Source organism: Falco biarmicus, chromosome 3 (assembly GCF_023638135.1).
Source record: "Falco biarmicus isolate bFalBia1 chromosome 3, bFalBia1.pri, whole genome shotgun sequence".
In the NCBI taxonomy this organism is placed as follows: Eukaryota; Metazoa; Chordata; class Aves; order Falconiformes; family Falconidae; genus Falco; species Falco biarmicus.
The window spans coordinates 118,301,294-118,320,228 of record NC_079290.1 but is presented as its reverse complement, the minus strand read 5'-3'; the positions used below and the strand labels follow the sequence as shown (position 1 = coordinate 118,320,228).

General features: G+C 53.3%; 2 protein-coding genes and 1 long non-coding RNA gene across 3 annotated transcripts in view; 1 reads left to right on the top strand and 2 right to left on the bottom strand.

The window, feature by feature from the left end:
- COL8A2 (collagen type VIII alpha 2 chain) overlaps positions 1-9,171 on the top strand; it is a 31,379-nt gene extending 22,208 nt beyond the window's left edge. The window contains exons 2-3 of the mRNA XM_056332438.1: positions 1,472-1,654; positions 7,144-9,171. Of these exons, the coding sequence (XP_056188413.1) occupies positions 1,489-1,654; positions 7,144-9,065 (2,088 nt within the window). The 5' untranslated portion in view covers positions 1,472-1,488 and the 3' untranslated portion in view covers positions 9,066-9,171. The remainder of the gene's footprint in view (positions 1-1,471; positions 1,655-7,143) is intronic.
- A 449-nt stretch (positions 9,172-9,620) lies between these two features.
- Positions 9,621-11,180, bottom strand: LOC130146369 (uncharacterized). Its single transcript, XR_008820877.1, has 3 exons — positions 10,930-11,180; positions 10,567-10,659; positions 9,621-9,730 (listed from the first exon to the last, which is right to left on the bottom strand). It is a non-coding gene; the product is annotated as an uncharacterized LOC130146369 (long non-coding RNA).
- A 2,157-nt stretch (positions 11,181-13,337) lies between these two features.
- On the bottom strand, positions 13,338-18,902 carry ADPRS (ADP-ribosylserine hydrolase). Its single transcript, XM_056332441.1, has 6 exons — positions 18,650-18,902; positions 17,628-17,724; positions 16,573-16,780; positions 16,291-16,475; positions 16,101-16,201; positions 13,338-15,565 (listed from the first exon to the last, which is right to left on the bottom strand). Exons 1-6 carry the CDS (start codon positions 18,876-18,878, stop codon positions 15,273-15,275), a joined length of 1,113 nt encoding a protein of 370 aa, XP_056188416.1. The 5' UTR covers positions 18,879-18,902; the 3' UTR covers positions 13,338-15,272.
- Positions 18,903-18,935: the final 33 nt, after the last annotated feature.

Below are 18,935 nucleotides of genomic sequence, written 5' to 3'. Positions count from 1 at the left end.
CTGGTGGTGGCTGTCACGCGTGTCCCTGGCTGTGCCCACCCAAGCCACAGCAGGGCTGGAGCCTGGCCGTGACCCCCACCCCGCGGGTGCTGCGGTGGGTATGGCACAGCACCAGTCCCGCTGGCTCCGGCAGGATGGGCAGAGCAGAGCTCCTCTCCCAGCATCTGCCATGGCCACCTGCATCCCCGCAGGGGCCGGGCTCCACTGTGCCAGCAGTGGCAGAGCTGTCCCTGTCCCCTCCAGCCCTGGGCACTGCGCAGGGAGCACAAGGGACCCAGTTCCATGGGCTTTTACCAGGCAGGAGAGCAGCGGTCAAGGCTGCCTCATCACTGGAGACCGGCCAAGCACTTGTAGCATCAGGAACAATCCCCCGCCAGGGCTCCCCCCACCCTTTGCTTAAATTTTGTTTTAATTTAGGGGGTTTTGGGGGTGTGTTTTTTTTCTCCAGGCTGCAGCTTTTTTTTTTTTTTTTTTTTTTTTTTCCCAATGCTGCTTCAGCAAAAGTGATTCAGGAAATTCCAATCAAATCCCAACGCATAGCAGCCCTGCCCCTGCTCCCCGGCAGGAGAGGCAGAGAGCTTAATTCTCATTAATAACCACCACGGGTCAATTATTGCAAGAAGGAGGAAAACCAGCAAAGCTCTTTGGCATCACGTGTTATTTAAGCTTGCGAAAATAAATGTTCTTTGCAAATCAATCTGTTTGCAGCTCCGCGCATGGAGCTGGCAGAGAAAAAAGTTGCTAGAGGAAAGGTGTATTTATAGAGAATGTTTATTTTAAATAAACAGGCACTTGAGGCAGAAGCTGCTGCTCCCAAGTGCCGCAGCCCTCCCCTGGGCTTTCCCAGTTGAGGGCTCTAACCCTCACCCTCCAAGCGAGCTCCCAAAGTGCTGCAGTTGAGCCACAAATGCAGCGAGTCTCAGGCTGCAACACTGTGGGTTTGGTCCAGCACCCACTGGGAGACGCAGCACCCGTTTGGGAGATGCGGCACCCACCCAGCTGCTCCCGGGACAGGCAGTGGCAGCCCACGGGAGCCACAGCCAGAGCAGACGTGGCTTTTGTTAGAGGAGACCCTGCTCGCTCGAGAGATGTGACAGCAATGCAGGGCTCCGTGGGCTGTGGGTTTCACCCTGCCTTTTTTTCCCCTCCTCTTCTATACGTTAAAAAGATGTAAGACAAGCCTGATATGGAAATAACCCCAGGCAAACAAGTACCGGGGCAGGCTCTGAAAGGCTCTGCTGGGTGCTCGTCGTTAGTTATTGCTCATAAACTGTGTGTTTATTGTGCATCTCCCAGCCGGCACATGTTGGGAAGGGTAACGCGTTCAGGGCACGTGTGGTTCAGAAAAAGGCAATTTCAAGGCAGTCCTGCTCCTGCCAGGATCCTTCCCAGGTTCCCAGCTGATCCTTGTGTGACAGAGGGTGCGAACAGGGCTTGCAGGTGCCCGCTCTCACTGTTGCTTTGTCTGCAGGAGCAGTGGGGAGCAGGATGCTGTCGGACGCTGTGACGCTGCTGCTGGTCGTGGTGATGGTGGTCGGCCTTCGCTCGGCAGCGGGAGGCGGCGTGGCGGGCTATGCCCAAGTGAAGTACATGCAGCCCATGGTGAAGGGACCCCTGGGACCCCCCTTCCGTGAAGGCAAAGGGCAGTACCTGGGTAAGGGATGCGCTCTGCGGGACAGCGGGGAGGACATGGGGCCACAGCTGCCTGGGACACCTGCTGGCACAGCAGGATGGGGCCGTAGCATCCAGCAGCCACCAGGCACTCATCGTCCCCTCACCCCCGGGGCCGGTGCCCCCGGGGAGCAGCATGGCATGGCTGAGGGTGCTGCTGTCCAAGGCATCTTTGGCCAAGCACAGAGGGGCCATTCAGGTCTCCTTAACCCCGTGCAGAAGGACAAGGATGGGCACAGAGGCTCAGCAGAGCCTCTTGGGCTGGGTGAGCACCCCGGGGTCCCTCCATCCGGGAGCCGGCGCTCAGAGGGAACCCACACGCTTCTGCCCCCGTCCCGCGTCCTTGCCGGTAGCTTTGGGGCACAGCTCAGGGACGGGAGTCCTGGCACTCGCCATCTCTCCCTCTCACTGCTGTTAAACATGAGCCATCCCAGCAAGGCTTTTTCCACTCCTCCACCTATTCCGTTTTCCCTGGCTGTGTTTTGCACCAGCTGGGAAAGAAAAGAGAGCCAGGGCCGGAGCCGAGAGCCAGCCTAGCGAGGGAAGAGCAGGGCAGAGACATTTCCTCCTCAGACAGCAGCGACCAGGAACTCCACACGTGTTAAATCGCTCCCCGCCGAGGCACGTGTGCCAGCAGAGAGGGGCAGAGGCACCGAGGTCACCGTGCCGCGCAGCCGAGCCTCCCGTGCCGCTTCCAGCCCGGAGCCCCTGCCCTCGCTGGAGTCCCGTGGGCCAGCCCAGGGCTCATTTTATACCCAGCCCTGGCCACGGGTGCCAGAGGTTAGAAGGCACAGGTGGGCCCACTGTGCCCCACAGCAGGAGGGTCATTAGCATGTGTTAATTGCACACCCCCTGGGGAACTGCTCAGGAACTTGGGGTCTTTGCAAACACCACACCTGTTGAGTGGGATTGAGTTTCTCTGGCACGTCTCGGCTCATCGGGGCATCCCTCTGCCCAGCGAGCCCCCAGCACCTGCCCGAGGTGCCCACAACCCCCGCTGCACCCCGGGCAGCAGCACGGTACCTTCGGCTCAAGACGAGATGGAGGGGAAGGTCCGAGCCTTTTCCTGCATGCCAAACACAGCAGTTCCCCACGCGCTCTCCGGGGCCAGCCGGCGGGATGGGGCAGTGCTGGGGCTCCGGTGCCCGCACCCACCAGGTCAGTGCTTGGCCCTTGGGAAGAGCTGCCAGAGCCCCTGCCTTGGGTTCACACAGACCCAGACCCTCCGGGGAGCTGAAGTCTTGGCTCTGCGAGGAGAAACTGGAGAAGGCTTGGCTGCCGGTGGCTGATTTACTGCTGGGCTGAATGGCTTATCAGGAGTTCAGCTCAGCACATATGTCAGAAAACACACAGCAAAACCTGGAGCTGAAGCATGCTCTGAGCCCCCTCACCTCCCTGCCCCCTTCCCAGCTGTTGTAAAGCTGCTCCCTGAATCCCAGCCAGAGACAAAACCTTCTAGCGTAGCGCAGGAACGTTTCAGCTGCTGGTGGGACTGGATTCAAATATCTCCCCGCTGCTTTTCCTTCTTTTTTCCTTTTCTTCCTATACACTGGAGCGGCTTGCGCTGCCTGCTAACTGTGGCGGAGAGAGGAGTGAGCACCCCGGGCTGCTTGCGAGGTGTGATTTGGGTGCGAGCTTTGGCAGGTGACACCAGGCACGGGTTAGAGGGGACAATGAGGCAGGACAGAGCACGGGAGTCCCCTGGACATTACTCTCCTAAAACCCCTGGGAAAGAGAAAACGGGCAGGGAGATGCAGGCAAGGGGGCTGCACGGAGGCTGCTGGGGAAGCTGGTGCCTCCTGGATCCCACCGAGCTCCCATCTCTGCTTAACCTCTCATTTGGCAAGGAAAATCCCTGCTGGCCTTCTGCCCTGCTCAGGGAGCTCAGCTGACTCGCCGCGATGGCGCAGGGCCGTGCCGTGCCCCAGCAGGTTACCCCCAAGCCGATGGGGAGCTCTGTGGGCCCCCCTGAGCTGTGACCCCCACCTGGGGGCCCAGGCCAGACCCGGGGGGCAATGCAGGCTTGCGGGTGCCATCCAGTGAGAGGCAGGGCTGGTTTCCTCAGGGTACCAGACACCTTTTCTGACCCAAAAATAGACTCCCCAGGAGCACGGAGGCAGCTCTGGGCAGGAGATGCTGCGAAATGCTAAAACACTAAAAGCATTTCAGCAGGTATTTGCACAGTTGGGTTTTATTCTGGCTTGGTTAAAACCGTGTCTGTGCAGCTTGCAGACAGGTAAACCCACTGCTGGGTGCTGGCCAGGGCTCAGGGAGCTCGGCATTTCCCCATGCACGTGGGGAGCCAAGGCAGTGGTACCCCACCTCGGGGCAGCGATACAGCACAGGTGATGCCCGGGGCAGGGGCTTACGCCAGGCAAGCAGAATATTCCCCTCTAGCCACCGCACAGAATGTTCACCTCGGGGCAGTGGCCTCAGCTGCAAAGGTAAAGGAGCACTTTTCACCTCCCCAGGCGATGGCAAGCTCCATGGAGAGTCAAGGACTTCAGGGCTGAGCTGCCCAGGAGGTGGGAGCAGGCAGGTGCTGGGCAGCGCCTGGGCTGCTGCTACACGGTGTCCCCAGAGCCAGTGGCCCACAGGTCCCGCTGCTGTTAAAGGGACTCAATCCTGCAGTCCCTGTGGGGCTGTTGCTTGATGCATGCGGCCAAGAGGTCCTTTCCCTTAGCTCCTGCCGACGTGGAAACCTTGCCACTTCCATGCTCCTCTCTGCAGTCTGCTCCCATCTCACCGCCATCCCCTTGCACGGCAGCTCCACCTGTCAGGGCTGTGGCTGGGCTTGGTGCTGTGCTGTGCTGAGCCTCCCCGCACGGCTCAGGGCACCCGCTGCAACAAGAGCTGCAGTAACAGAGGGATGGGATGACAGATGCAGGAACACTGGTCCCAGGCAATGTCCCTATGAGCCTGTGAAACTCACTCTCACGAGACAGGGCTTGGCAGCAGCACTGGAACCAGGAGCTCGGCGTGGCCCTGCCATGGAGCAGCCAACCTCTCCTTCCTGCGGTGTCATCCGGCCGCGCTGGCCAGACCCGCTGCTGACTGCTCGTGGCTGGGAACCACTTCCCATCCTGCTGCATTATTCCTTTGCTGGCCAGTCCATGCTGCCAGGTCCCTCCTCCAGGCGTGCAGGGGTTCTTACCGGGACGAAGGCAGCTCCGGAGTGGCTGCAGGATCTGTCTGGACGCGTCCATGCTCCTCGGGAGGTGGAAAGCTCTGTGGTGCCCAAGCAGGAGCTCGCAGGGGCTGTGCCTGCTCCTTCCCCTTCCCGCTGCCCCAGCTGGCTCTTTGCATTAGCATTCATGGCAGCTTTTGTTCATGCTTCGAGGGGAACACATAACCCCATGCTGCTGCTGTGAAATGCAGAGCTCTGAGACATGCGTCTGTGGTAAGACATGGGCTTTTGAAATTGGATACCGCTGCGGCTGCCATGTCCCAGTTTCTCTCCGCTAACGTCCCCGGTTTGGTTTTCCCGTCTGCTTTTTTGGCCGCCTGCAAGTTGGCAGCTCTCGCCTGGCGTTTCTCTTCACTGCGTTGTGTGAGAGTGTGTTTCTTTTTCCTTCCTTCTTGGGCTCAGCTGTAGATCCTTGTTCTGATTCCATGCAAAATGACCTAGAAAACTAATTCTTTACAAACCATTGCAAGAAAAAAAAAAAAAAGGGGGGGCGGGATGACAGAAAACACATTGAAATAATTTTCTGGAGAAAATTTTTTCCAGAATTCAAACCCCAGAAATCCACTTCAGTGCAACACTTCACATCTCCCTTGTCTTCTTTCCCACACCGTTTTCTGGGGTGAGGAGCAGGAGATTTGCAGAAATCTAGTGGCAGTGTCATGACAGACAAGTATTTCCGTAATCAAGACAGCCAAGTGACCTCTATTACAGCCTAGGCTGCGGGCCAGGCTTTGATATATAGATAAGCTCTGAAAATGTTTCCATTACCAAAAGAAAAACAAGCAGGCACCAGGTTTGGAAATGGCCTGGGCTAATTGCTGTGCTTAGGAAAGGTAGAGCCACCTCCGATGCACCGGGAACGGTGCCTGCTGCCGCCACAGTTATTCTTTTCACGTGTCTCAAATCTCCGCTAATCTTTTCCCGTTGACTGAGAAAATCTCCGTGTTGGCGGATCCTGGTGCTCTGGGTGTCCGTGCTCCCAAGGCCCGGCTCAGCTCGCTGAATGCCCCGGCTGGGGGCCACTCTGGCAGACCTCGGGGTCGGACCCCCCACCTCCTCCTCAGTGCCATGCTGGGGCACGCAGCCCTCTGTTCTGCCCCCATCCCAGACGGGACTCATTCCCATGCCGGGAACTTGCCTGTGCAGATCTGTTCCCAATTGGAAGGATCTACCTCAGGCAGATTTAGTTAAAAATTGCCCGGGATGTCAAGGCCCTTTGCTCTGCCTTTTGCATTTTTCATCACAGTCCCATGTACATGCGACTGCCAAGTGTTTCCTTCATTTCAAGCTTCCCAAAAAAGAGTTTGTCAGATTTATTCTTTCTCGCCCGTTCCCGGTGTCACGTGGGAAGCAACACCCTGCCTGGGCCGGCCTCAAGGAGTTATTTATGCTTACGCCTGTGCTTTAAGTACTGAGCTGCGGTGGGCATGTAATCTGGCTCTCCTCGGCTTTGTAGTCTCTCAGCCCATTAGTTTCTTTCTTATATCCGTTTGCAAAAGACCTCTATAAATTCTTTAAATGTCAAGTGGTTACGGCCTATTCCCAGCTGGGCTGACTCATTTGGACATAACCGAGGTTGCATTTCCCTTGCAGCTATTGGCTTTTCCTCCATCCTCAGCGCTTTTTTTCTTTTTGCTGAGTTTTTTCTCTGCCTTGCTGGACACGGGAGCTGAGCCAGTGAGCACTGGGGGCATGTCTTAACCCATACATGAATCACCTCTTCAGTCTCTCAAGTACATGTCCAAGAGTTTTCTTTTTAATCCAAAAGGATTAAAGGTCTCCTGAGGCCCTGGACTCGCAGGATGGGGTGGAGGGATTATCCTCAGCCTTGGCTTGCTCCGTCACCATCCTCTCGGCTGAGCCCAGGCAGGAGCGACTGAATCCCACGGTGCTTTCAAGGCCGCTGGGAAGTGAGGCAGTGGGAGGTTTGAATCCAGCTCCTAAAAAAACCTCACAGCAGGTCATCACAAAGCAACACTGCCAGAGCCGACGGCAATTGCTGGTCTTGTTGACACCCTCTCTGGAGGGATGGATGGAGTAAGGCCTGGATTAGTACCCTGGATTCCGGCCAAGGTCTTGCCTCAAGACACTCCTGCTGATGCGGTGGCCCAGAAAGCCACCGTGGCCATGTTTAAATCAAACCATGTCTAGAGAAGGGCGCTCCTGCAAGCAGAGACCCCAGCAGTGCCGAAGCCCCTGGATTTAACACCCTGAGGGCATCACACACCAGGCACGCTCCTCCGTCCACCGGCCCCACTAAAGCTCCATGTCTCCTCTCTCCACAGACATGCCGCCGCTACTGCCGATGGACCTCAAAGGGGAGCCAGGACCACCGGGGAAGCCTGGCCCACGCGGACCCCCAGGGCCCCCCGGCTACCCGGGCAAGCCGGGCACGGGGAAGCCAGGAATGCACGGCCAGCCTGGGCCTGCTGGCCCCCCCGGCTTCTCTGGCATTGGGAAACCCGGCATCCCAGGACTCCCCGGCAAGGCGGGTATGAAAGGGATGCCTGGTGCCAAGGGTGAGCCCGGCATGCGAGGAGAGCAAGGGCCGAGAGGACTGCCTGGCCCCCCGGGGCTGCCGGGGCCAGCCGGCATCTCGGTCAATGGGAAGCCGGGCCCACAGGGTGGCCCTGGCCTGCCCGGCTTTCGTGGCGAGCCTGGCCCAAAGGGAGAGCCAGGTCCCCGCGGGGAGCGAGGGATGAAGGGTGAAAATGGCGTGGGGAAGCCAGGGTTACCGGGGCCCCGAGGGAACGGGGGCCCTCCCGGCCCCGCGGGGCCCCCAGGGCCTGTCGGCGTTGGAAAACCCGGCCTCGATGGCCTGCCGGGTGCACCGGGGGAGAAGGGTGACATGGGCCCTCCGGGTGGGCCTGGTGTCAACGGGGAGCCTGGCCCCATGGGGCCCCGCGGGCCCCCCGGCCTCGACGGGATCGGGGTGCCAGGCGCTGCGGGGGTGCCAGGGATACAGGGCCCCATGGGACCGAAAGGGGAGCCCGGGATCCGCGGCCTCCCTGGCCTGCCAGGCCCGACGGGCTATGGGAAGCCGGGCTTGCCCGGCCTTAAAGGGGACCGCGGGCAGCCGGGGGTGCCGGGAGCCATCGGCGACAAGGGGGAGCCTGGCATTGATGGTGAGCCGGGCGAGCCGGGCCCTGCTGGCATCATCGGGCCGCCAGGCCCGCCGGGGTCCATGGGCCTGCCGGGCAAGCACGGGCTGCCTGGCTCCAAAGGGGACGTGGGGCCGAGTGGCCCCCCCGGGATGCCAGGGATGCGTGGCGACCAGGGCCCCAATGGCTTCGCAGGGAAGCCGGGGGTGCCGGGAGAAAGGGGCCTGCCTGGGTCACTGGGACCCCCCGGCCCAACAGGCCCCAAAGGAGAACCAGGGTTCATTGGCCTCCCAGGGGTGCCGGGGTTAACGGGGGGGCCTGGGCCGAAAGGGGACGGTGGGATCCCAGGGCAGCCGGGGCTGAGGGGCCCCTCGGGCATCCCGGGCTTGCAAGGACCCGCGGGTCCCATGGGGCCTCAGGGGTTACCAGGGCTGAAAGGAGAGCCTGGGCTCCCAGGGGTTCCTGGTGAGGGGAAGGCTGGCGAGCCTGGCATGGCCGGACCCATCGGCCCACCAGGAATGCCAGGAACGCCGGGGATGAACGGGCCACCAGGGCCGCCAGGGCCACCCGGTCCGCCGGGAGCGCCCGGGGTGTTCGACGAGACGGGCATCGCGGGGCTGCACCTGCCGGACGGAGGCGTGGAAGGGGCCGTGCTGGGGAACGGCAAGGCAGGGAAGCCGCAGTACGGCCGAGGAGAGCTCTCTGCCCGGATCGCACCAGCCTTCACCGCCATCCTCACCTCCCCCTTCCCAGCCTCGGGCATGCCGGTCAAGTTTGACCGGACTTTGTATAATGGGCACAACGGCTACAACCCAGTCACCGGGATATTCACCTGCCCCGTATCCGGCATCTACTACTTTGCCTACCACGTGCACGTCAAAGGGACTAACGTTTGGGTGGCGCTTTATAAGAACAACGTGCCTGCCACCTACACCTACGACGAGTACAAAAAGGGCTACCTGGACCAGGCCTCGGGCAGTGCCGTGCTTGAACTCAAGGAGAATGACCAAGTCTGGGTACAAATGCCCTCGGACCAGGCCAACGGGTTGTACTCCACGGAATACATCCACTCCTCCTTCTCTGGGTTCCTGCTTTGCCCCACATAACGGCTGCTGGGCATGTTTCCTTTTCACCCACTTTAGCCATAAACTGTCTTTTTTTTTTTTTTTTTTTGATAAAAAAGTTTTTTAAAATTAATACAAAAAAGAAAAATCACTGGGAAGAACGCGCAAGCCGTTGTCGTGGGACCTTGCTTCAAGCTGTTTGATCCACGAGTCAAGAGGGTAATTGGAAAGGAGACACATATCAATCTTTTTTGGGGGAGGGAGAAGGGAGGGAGGGGAGTGACTTCCTCAGCAAAGCGTATTTGGAATAAATTTTACCCTACTGACTGTACATCAAACACAGGAACGCACTTGGGATGGCAAGGATCTGGCTCTGCAGTAAACCGCTCTGTGATCCAGGGAGGGTCCCCTCTGGAAGGCCAGACCCCTTCTGGTCTGTAATCAAGTGCCCTTGTTTCCCGTTTTGAGTACTAGTTAAATAAATACAGCTGTTGTAGTGGATGGTGTATTTGCTAACCAGCGCAGGGGTCCCAGGCACTTATCACAAGCCTGTACAGCAGCAGAGATCCATGATGGATTGAGAAATTCCCTTCCCAAACCATCAGATGCCCAAGTTCCAGTCTCACGGATGCCTACTTTTTCAGACTGTGCTTTGAGGTAGAGTCTCTCCGATTCACTCTGGATTCAGTATGGTTGGATTTACAATCCTACAAAGTGGAACACTTTGCATAAGCACCTTCTTACAAGAAGTAAATATTACTTTTAACCCTCCCTCACCCAGCACCTTTAGGAATAAAAACATCCAGCCATCAGTATCTGGGAGGATGACAGACAACCTGTTCCAAACCCGCTGCGGGAAGCTGGGACCCCTGGGATGCACAACAATCCTCTCTCTTGAGTGAATTCAGCTACCAGCAAGTCCAAGGGCTACTTCTGTCCTGTCCATTTCCCTGCAGCCCAAAGACTTGCTTGGCCTTGTGAGCATCTTATTTGTTGACAACCCAAGGATGGCACTGCAAGCCTGGCTTACGGTGCTTCTAGCCTGGCTTGACAGAAGGTTTAGGGGTGCTTTCTCCGAAGTGCCACTTATAGACAACTTGCTTTTACTGTCTCACTATTTCGGGATGTGTAAACTTTTGCATTGGTATCCCCCCTTTCTCTGGGGATCTTTTAATTAAGAAAAAATAGTGTTTGTTCTAACATTCCATTCAGTCATTTTACAACGGTGCTATTATCTACTTAACAATGTTAATTTACAAGTCTAGTGCAATATGTACCTGTAACAGTGCATCATTCCAGGTGCCGATCTGTGACTTAAGTTAAAAAAAAAAAAAAGCCAACCAATCATGTTTGTCTGTTGTTACCACTTTGTCTCACTAATGCTTGAAATGTTACCAACCTGAATATGAGCTACAAGGTTCTGGGAAAGGGATGCACGGATACTGACCACTTGGCTGCTCTGTCCTTTGGTAAAGGGAGCAACTGAACCCTGTTGCTTTGCAGATTTTCTCATGGTAGAATAGTCATTGTCACTTGCACTTACAGTAAAACGATTCTCCTCATCCCAGGCAAGTAGCACGCTGCTGAAGTTAATCCGCATGCGTTACACTGCGTGTCCCTCTGCAAAGGCACATCCCTGAGAAAGCAGCAACAATTTGGTCACCAGCTGAGCAACGATTACCCTTGAATTTTCCTAAAGCCTGTTCAATGGCCAAAGAAATGTAGCAAGAATGGGACTTGGGATTGTTCTCCAGACGGACTGTACAAGATACTTAAAACAACTTTTCTTTTTCTCTGTTTGTTTTTCTCCTTAAGTCTGTCCTGTGTTTCTGCCTCTTGCCATCCAGGGCTTCCTTTTAAAAACACACCTATCCCTGAAATTAAGATACACAAAAAGGAAACTTACAGTTGAAAGACCAGCGCTTCAGCTGCTGCCCTGCTGGGCCTGGCATGTCCCCCTCCCCGGGATTTTCTCCCCAGAAAGCTGCAAGTTTCATAGAAAGATTAAACCTTCTCAAGCTGAAAGGCTGCCCCAGCGTCTGATCCCACTGGACGTTTGTAACTCCTAAAGGCAGGGAGGTGTCAGGACCACCTGGGTTTTGATCGTAACAGGTTACTTCCCAACAGGAATAGGAGCCATACGAAAAAAGTCCCTAAAATTAAAAGTGGAAGCTCAGATGTTTTCTTCAAGCCCAGGCTTGGGAGGGGAGGGTGCTAGGATAGGGCCTGCGTCTCCTTTATTGAAGCGTCTTTCCTGTGGAGAACAGCAAGGAACTCGAGCTGGTGCCAGCAGCGGGGTCTGGCTCCCACCGCGCGGGCGTGCACACTACCTGCAGCAGGGCCAGGAGCTTCTCGTTCCCCAGCCACGCGCTGGGGTGGAAGCTCCCTCCTGTTACTCAGCAAAGCAACTTATTTATACTGTGTTCTAACCTACATTCCATCTTTTTTTTTTTTTTTTTTTGTTCTGTTTTGTTTTACTCAAAACTTCTTGTTCTAGCTGGCAAAAAGCAATGACAAAAATACTCACTATAACCACACCGAGACGTTAACTCGTTCAGTGCTGTAGATACTGTTTCGCAATCTCACTTTCCCTTCATGTGCAGAGCATAAACCATAATCAACCTTCCGCAGCTATATAACCTGTTACATTTACACAGTAATTGAAAGGCAAAGATATTACACGCACATAGAGCTAGGCTAGAAAAACGATGCACAGGATGAGGGAGGCTGTTCACTAAACTGGACACTGTCAGGAAGAATTTTTTTTCTGGAGTACTGAGTACGTGATATTCGCCAGCAGAAAGGATTATTTTCTGTCGTGTGTGTGAGCGCATGGGATTTTGGTTTCAATCACAATAGTAAAAAAGGTTGGGTTGGATGAAGTATGTCTATTTTTAATTATGAAAACTGCATTACAATGTGCATTTTTATATACAAATTCTTACTATTTTTTTTAAATTTGCCTCTAGTATCTTCATTTCTAACCTAGTATATAGAAGTTTTTAGTTTTGTAAATACTTATTACATGCACTGTCTGTCATAGTAAAAGTTGGTTTAAAATGCACTCTTTTTGTGATCAGAAACTGGCCTTCTCTTCAGAACTAAAACTACAGTACTTGATTGTATTGACAAAACATCAATAAAACTTATTGTATAAAAGGTGGGCTCAGCTGTGCCTTTGTCCTGTTATTAACGGGCTTGCCCAGCCTTGCTGGTGAGACCAGTCATACAGACCTCTTGCACTGCATTTCCTTCCCAAATCCAGCTGACTTGTTCCCAGCAGATTTGTTTCCCAATTAATATTTTTATGTGTAAGAAGGCACTGCATGTTTGTTGTGATTAAGGAAAAGATTCCCGTCTCCAGAAGTCCATTCTGAAAAAGGGATGAAATCCAGACCCTTCCAGACTGGCAATTATTAATTTGAGGAAGTTCAGTCAAAGTGTTGGGGATTCCCTTTCCCTTCTGGTTTTTCCATGACACTGTTTTAGGATTTTTGCTATCTACACAACCTTGTCTACAGCCAACCTCCACATCCCGGGCAGCAAAAGTAGTCAATGCAGTAACACGCAGAAGAAATGATGAATGACTTGTAAGCAAATCGCTTTCCAAAGCTAAAAGTACAAAGAATAAAGAGAAGAACATACGTTTTCACGCCTGATATCTTACCTGGAAGAGGAGACATTACTTGTTACAGGTGAAATACGTCCAGAGAAGCCCGACTGCCACGTGCACAAATTGCTTCAAAAGCTGACCATGAAGAACAAGCAGTCCTCCTGCTGTGAGTTGTGGGGGCACCCAGCACGCTCCCTGGTCTCTGCGTGATCATCACACGTCGGATTCCAGCAGCTGAACGCCCTGCATGCGCCGCTCCTTGCGGCGGACACAGCCTGCAGAGGAAAAGGGCCTCTCCAGCAAACCTCCCTGCGACGCACAGTGTCGACGCTTCCCACTCGCCCTGCTGTTCACACTCGCTCACTCCCGGGGGGTTACGAACTCAGCTCCCCTTACGGCTCATGGGCAAGAGCAGCCACCTGAAAGTAGTTTTTACAGCAGATGTCCAGTACTAAAACTCACCCCAAATGAAGCAGGAGCCTCGGCCACATGCAAGATGTCTCCAACCAGCACCAAACTACTTTTGTTCTGCTTCCTACAGAATGATTTTAAGAAGCCGTAACAAAGTAGTTTCAGGTTGAGTCTTAGACGTGAAGCATTGGGGTGGGGAGAAATAGCCCAGAGGTTTTCGTACAGCTCCCTTTGTCATTGAGTATGGAAGCACAACTTCATGGCTTGAATGAAAACACAGGAGCAGTAGCTAATTAACAAAGATAACCAAGTCATTTTATTTCTTTCCACGGAAGTCAGAGCTAAATGTTTTAGTACACATTTAAATTCTGGCCTAAAATGAGCTGTATTTTTCAAACGGGAGCTCTTCTGCTCTTCACAAGTTTCAAAGATTTAAAATTATAAAGATGCTTTGAAAGAAAAAATATCTTCTTTTAAATAGTTCCATGAATATGTTCACACCTCTGGCAGAATGATGTGAAAAACCTGACACTTTACATCTCAAATCGGCAGCACAAGACATAAATACACAATAGACCAAAATTCCTCATGTTCTCAGGACAAGAATTCATTTATACAAGGAAAACCCATTAAAACATCACACAGAAGACCGGCACTCGAAGGAAGTAGACTACAGGAAAACTGGAAGGACCTATGGCAGCCAGATTTTCCACACGTGCACGCAGCCTGACACACACAACAACCATGTGCTGATACCAAACGGGAGTGAGCTCCACTTCAGCAGAACAGTCACTTCCCAGTGTCACAAGAAATACTGGAGAAATAATAGAGAATTACATTGTCACATTCAAATTTATAAGCGTTTCCATATGATGACTGCTTGCCTTTTTCTTTTTGTTTCAATTATTTCAAGCTTCCAATCCTTTTTAGGCATGCCATACCCAAGCTGTTACATGCTTTTTTTCACCAGCTCCACTGGGCAAAGGTTTTAGATGTGAAACTCTGGAACAACACAGCTTTGCTAGAATGTCCTTGGCCACAAGTACCAGCTTCAAATGCACAAATTCTTTTAAAGTTCGATAAATTCTCCCCCAATTAACCTACCTATCCCTTTATTTTCTGATGATTCTTACCAAGTACAGAGTTTTAAAACTGTGAGAAGTAACTCCTACTTCCTGGTGGAGTCATTTTTGTCACTGACTGCAGCAGAATCAGGAATTCAATCCTTGGTTTCACAGCTATGTCCACCCAGATTTAAACACCAGTCTCGCTCAGCGCTCTGGGCATACATAGGGCAGCATTAAAAACGCAGGATGCACAGACCAGGAACAAAGGAATAGCTTAGAGTAGTGGCAGCAGCGTGAAAGCCAGCTGTGTAAGAGAACACAAGATGCAATAGATCAGGACGGTGCCAGGTGGATGGCAGAGCAAGGCACACCAAAGGAGCAGCAGTCACACCTTCTTCCAGCAGTTACAGTGAGCCAACCGGAATTCTGTCTGCGTGACCACAGGTATTTCTCACAATTGCAAAAAAGCTGAACAAAAATGCAGTTACTAGCAATGCAAAGAAACCCCTTCTCCCGTCTCTGGCACCTCCCGTTCTGCCTGTAAGGAAGCAAACCCCGATGGGAGGTGCACCCTCCACACTCCACCGCGCAGGTGGTGACCCATGCCACCATGCTGGACATCCTGCAGGCTCTCCAGGGATGTGCCTCTCTGATGATGCCCATTTACAACCCTTAGCTGGTCAGCCGAGTGTGAACTGGTGTTTACGAGGGGTGTGCAGCCTAACAAAGCCACTGCGGGACAGGCACTAACAACCGAAACAAAGGTTGCAGCACACAGTAGTAGAGGACAACAGCGAGAAAGTCAGTGGATTCACACACCCACCTAGTAACTGTAATGACAGAATGGCGTAATGGCAGACAAAGCAAAAAGCAGAAATCTTATGGAAAACTAGATGCTCCTGTACACTTCAGAGGAGATGCACCCACTGTCCAAGGTGCCACATGCAGCCACTTCCCAGGTGAACCGTAACTGAAGGGTATGTCCCCTCTCTTCCAAACCAGCTTGTACTTCCAGCTCTCAACTCACAGCAGCAGGCGTCCTACCCAGGCGGAGGCTCACCGGTGTCTGCAGTGGCGCGGATCCACCACCAGATTTCTGACCAGAAAAGCAGAGGTGTCCACCTGCTTCGCCTTCAGAAAAGACACTCCCCTTGGAGCTCAGAGCCGCTGGCAGTAGAGTTCATACAAGCTATTTGCCAGCTTCTGTGTCTCTTGAAAAGCTTCACAGCTCTGCTCCCAGCTTGCGGGAATCTGTTCCTCCCCATAATAAGCCCCTGCAATGGCTCCTGCCATGGTAGCAATGGTATCTGTGTCTCCACCCAGAGAGATACAGTAGATGATGGTTCTCTGCAGGTTGCTGTAGTGATCAGGAATGTCTGGGTCGGCTTCCATACAGCGCAAGAAAGAGTAAATTGCAGTAGGGACAGACCGCAAAGCAGCAATGCCATTGCCTGTTAACGAAACCAATCACCTTCAGTGCAGAACACCTGCGTCTTCCTTCCTGCAGATGTACCTTCTCCCTTCTAACTGCAACTTCCTATTGCCAGATACTCTCAATACCGGTATTGCTGATTTTAGCATGACAAGGTGCAAAGGTTTGCATCTCAGAAGTCTCCCCACAGTTCCCCCAGCACTACTCACATCATAGAGACCAACTCCCAGCTACACCAGTACAGTCTGGCAACACACATCTACCCATTCCCATCCAACATGAAGATCTGAGAGCCATTAAGAGATCTCAGAATATGCATGGTAAGTTTTTCTTAGCAAGACATTTTTTTCCCCACCAATACAGAGAGGGCGTAACTGAGTCAAGACTCAGAGAACTGCTGACTGGTGAGCACAGGCAGCCTTTCCAGCACATTCTGTGCCTGACAGACAGCAGAAGCCAAAGTGGCAGCCTGAAGGAGGACACATCAACCAGACTTGCTGAGCTAGTCCCGTGTCCAGCTCTTTCCTAATACTTGTACTAAGAAAGGTACCTACCTAATTCAAACAATACATCTGCTTTAGGAACACTGCTGAGCTCCAAAAATTCCTTTATTTTCTTTAGACGCCTTGAAAACGGTAAATCCTCAAATCCCAGCCTGGAAACAAAAAGCACAATGAAGGAAAGAGAATGCGAAGAGCCAGACCAAACTGTACAAGGCAGGTAGCGCTCCTCATGGCTACTTACGCTCGAGCGTCAGTAAGAGACTTATCATCTGCCTCTACATCTTCCATGTGGCTAATGAGCTGCTCCAGGAAGGTCTCCTTGCTGAGCTCTCCCTGCAGGGCGAGATGCACGGCCAGGGCCTGCAGGATGGCCCCGTTGTAGCCCAGGGAGTTGGAATGGGTTAACTCAGCACTCAGCTTCGCAAACTGCGAATGAAAAACACACCATTAGCAAACCTACCTGAGAGATCACAGTGAGACTGGCCTGACAGCAGGGACTCCCCAGAGGAGCCAAGAACGGTACCTTCTTAACATCCTGGACATCAGAATACACGAGCGAGATGCCTGCCACCCTCATGGCACCGCCATTGCCATAGGAGCCTTTCCCGTTAAACTGGGTTCTTGCTGGTTCAAACACATCATTGCACTTGGGGCTCAGGAGCTTCTTGAAGACATTGACAACAGCCATCCCATAGCCCCTGTTGGGTTCCTTCTTGTACTCCTCAGCAAACCTGGCACGGACAAGAGAGCAGCAGTTACACAGGTGAGAAAAAATAGAGGGGATATTTGGTCTGTTACTCAAGTTTGTAAAAAGGTTGTATAAAGCCACTTGATAAAATGAATTAATAACACACAGGTAATTCAGTGACAGTCAGGGTTCAAGTGATTCAGTTCTGCAGGGAAAAAATTCTGAGTCCCAAAAATTGGTGCAAAAGGAGGAAAGGGTGTATAAACATCACCTTTCACAACCCACTTGTTTCCCTCTCAACTTTGCCTTGAAATAGAAGCAAACTGGAAACATTTCCGTGGGTCATAACCACAAGGAAAGTCTTTTGTTCGAGTTCAATGGAAGAGTTTTATAAACAAATAAATGTCCTCCCTTAAGTGGAACCAAATGCTACCAGGGCTGTGGATTCAAAAGGGAAACGGATCATAAACAAACTGAAGCTGACTTCACTAACATTCACTAACTAAATTAAGAGAAGTACAAACATAAATAGCAACAAATAAACATGAAAGGAAACGCTTCCAAAATTTCTAAGCACCCTCTTCCACAGAGGTGAATATACCTACATGGCTGTGATACAGCATGTCCCATCCTGCTTCATTTCTAAGCAAACTCTGAACTCACGCTAAAACTAGCACTGCTACATGTTCCAGAACAGTGCAAAACACACAATAAATTACAGGATTGACCCTCACTTTTCTAATTTTTTGCCTCCACAAATTAACAACGATTTTCCCTTGCCCCTGTCCCCTTTTCACTGAAAATCACAGTGATTGCTTAATCTTAAGGAAGTTTTGCTTTCACTAGTAAAGGTCAACACTCTGGCCTCTGAAGCTGGCTGCTGTCCTTACCTCTTTGCCATATCAACTTCATCAAACTCTTGCTTGGCTAGCAGGGACTGCACCACTGACCTGCTCATGGCTGTGTCATCTGTGTACGAAAGTGTTTCTAAAACAGAAAGTCAAAACATAATGTGACCATTCATGAACAAACTCCCCTCCTGTCCTTCTCCACCGTCAGCACTTCCCTGCTCTCCAAGGCCTAATTATCTGTATAGCTGGAGTTCAAACATGAACGAAGTTCCCCAGCACTTGTCACTAGCCACAGTCATCAGAGTAAGACATTGAGCAAGAGAGATGCATCCACAGCACGCATGAGGCAGAATGCATTTCAAGATTAAGAAGAGCCAAGCGAAAGCGTTTGATAACCAGAGGCACATACAGACAAGCAAGACAAATCTCTTTCTCAAGGAGTTTACAGCATACGCTGAGGAGCAGAGAAGAGAAAGCACAGTCATGTTTCTGGACAAGACTGCAAGTGAATCGTGTGCCTTTAGGGTTCTGCTGGAAGGGTTTACAGGGCTTGCTGCACAGCTTGGAACCCCAAAGCGAATCCATCATCAATTGCTAAGAGTTAAATAATCATTCTTGGGCTTCTCTTCCTCTATTCCTTATCTTTTGGTACAGCCGCTCCGTGCCGACACCCCTGCACTGCAACACCCTGGCTTCGCTCCAGCATGAGCGGCACAGGCTGAGCACAGCAAACCACAGGTCCCTCCACAGCAGCCACGGGCACAGCACCCCAGGAACGGCCCTGGGGGAGCCAGAAGCTGGACACCGCTTCAGCAAGGTCACCCTCACCCGGGTGGGGGGCTCAGAGCAGGGCTGGGGGCTGCTAGGGGTGTCCCAGGGGGGTGCCCTGCGCTGAGGTAAGGGGCAGCAGCGCAAAGCCTGATCCTGGGGGGGTCAGGGGGGTGCTGGGCTCTAATCTGTGGGGTGCTGGGAGCCGGGCCCGGGGCGGTGGGTACGGGGAAGGGGGATGTGCTCCGGGAGGCCCGACCCCCGCCGTCCCGCTCCTGGGGTTTCCCGCCCACCTCTGCGGGCGCTGCCGGCCGGTTCCTCGGGCGGCCCGGGCGCCGGTTCCAGGCCTCGGAGGAAGCGGAGGAGGTCGGGCAGCTTCACGACGCTTCTACCTTCGAAGACGGCGCCTAGGCAGTCACCCAACAACGCCCCGGCTAAACAACCGCGGAACCGGGAGGGTCCTGGCCGAGGCCGCGCCACCGGCCGCCCCGGGCCTGAGCCCGAACCCGCCACCGCCGCCATCTTCTCCCGGGCAGCCGCCGCCGCTCTCCTCCGGGCCGCCAGGGGGCGCTGGCCGCG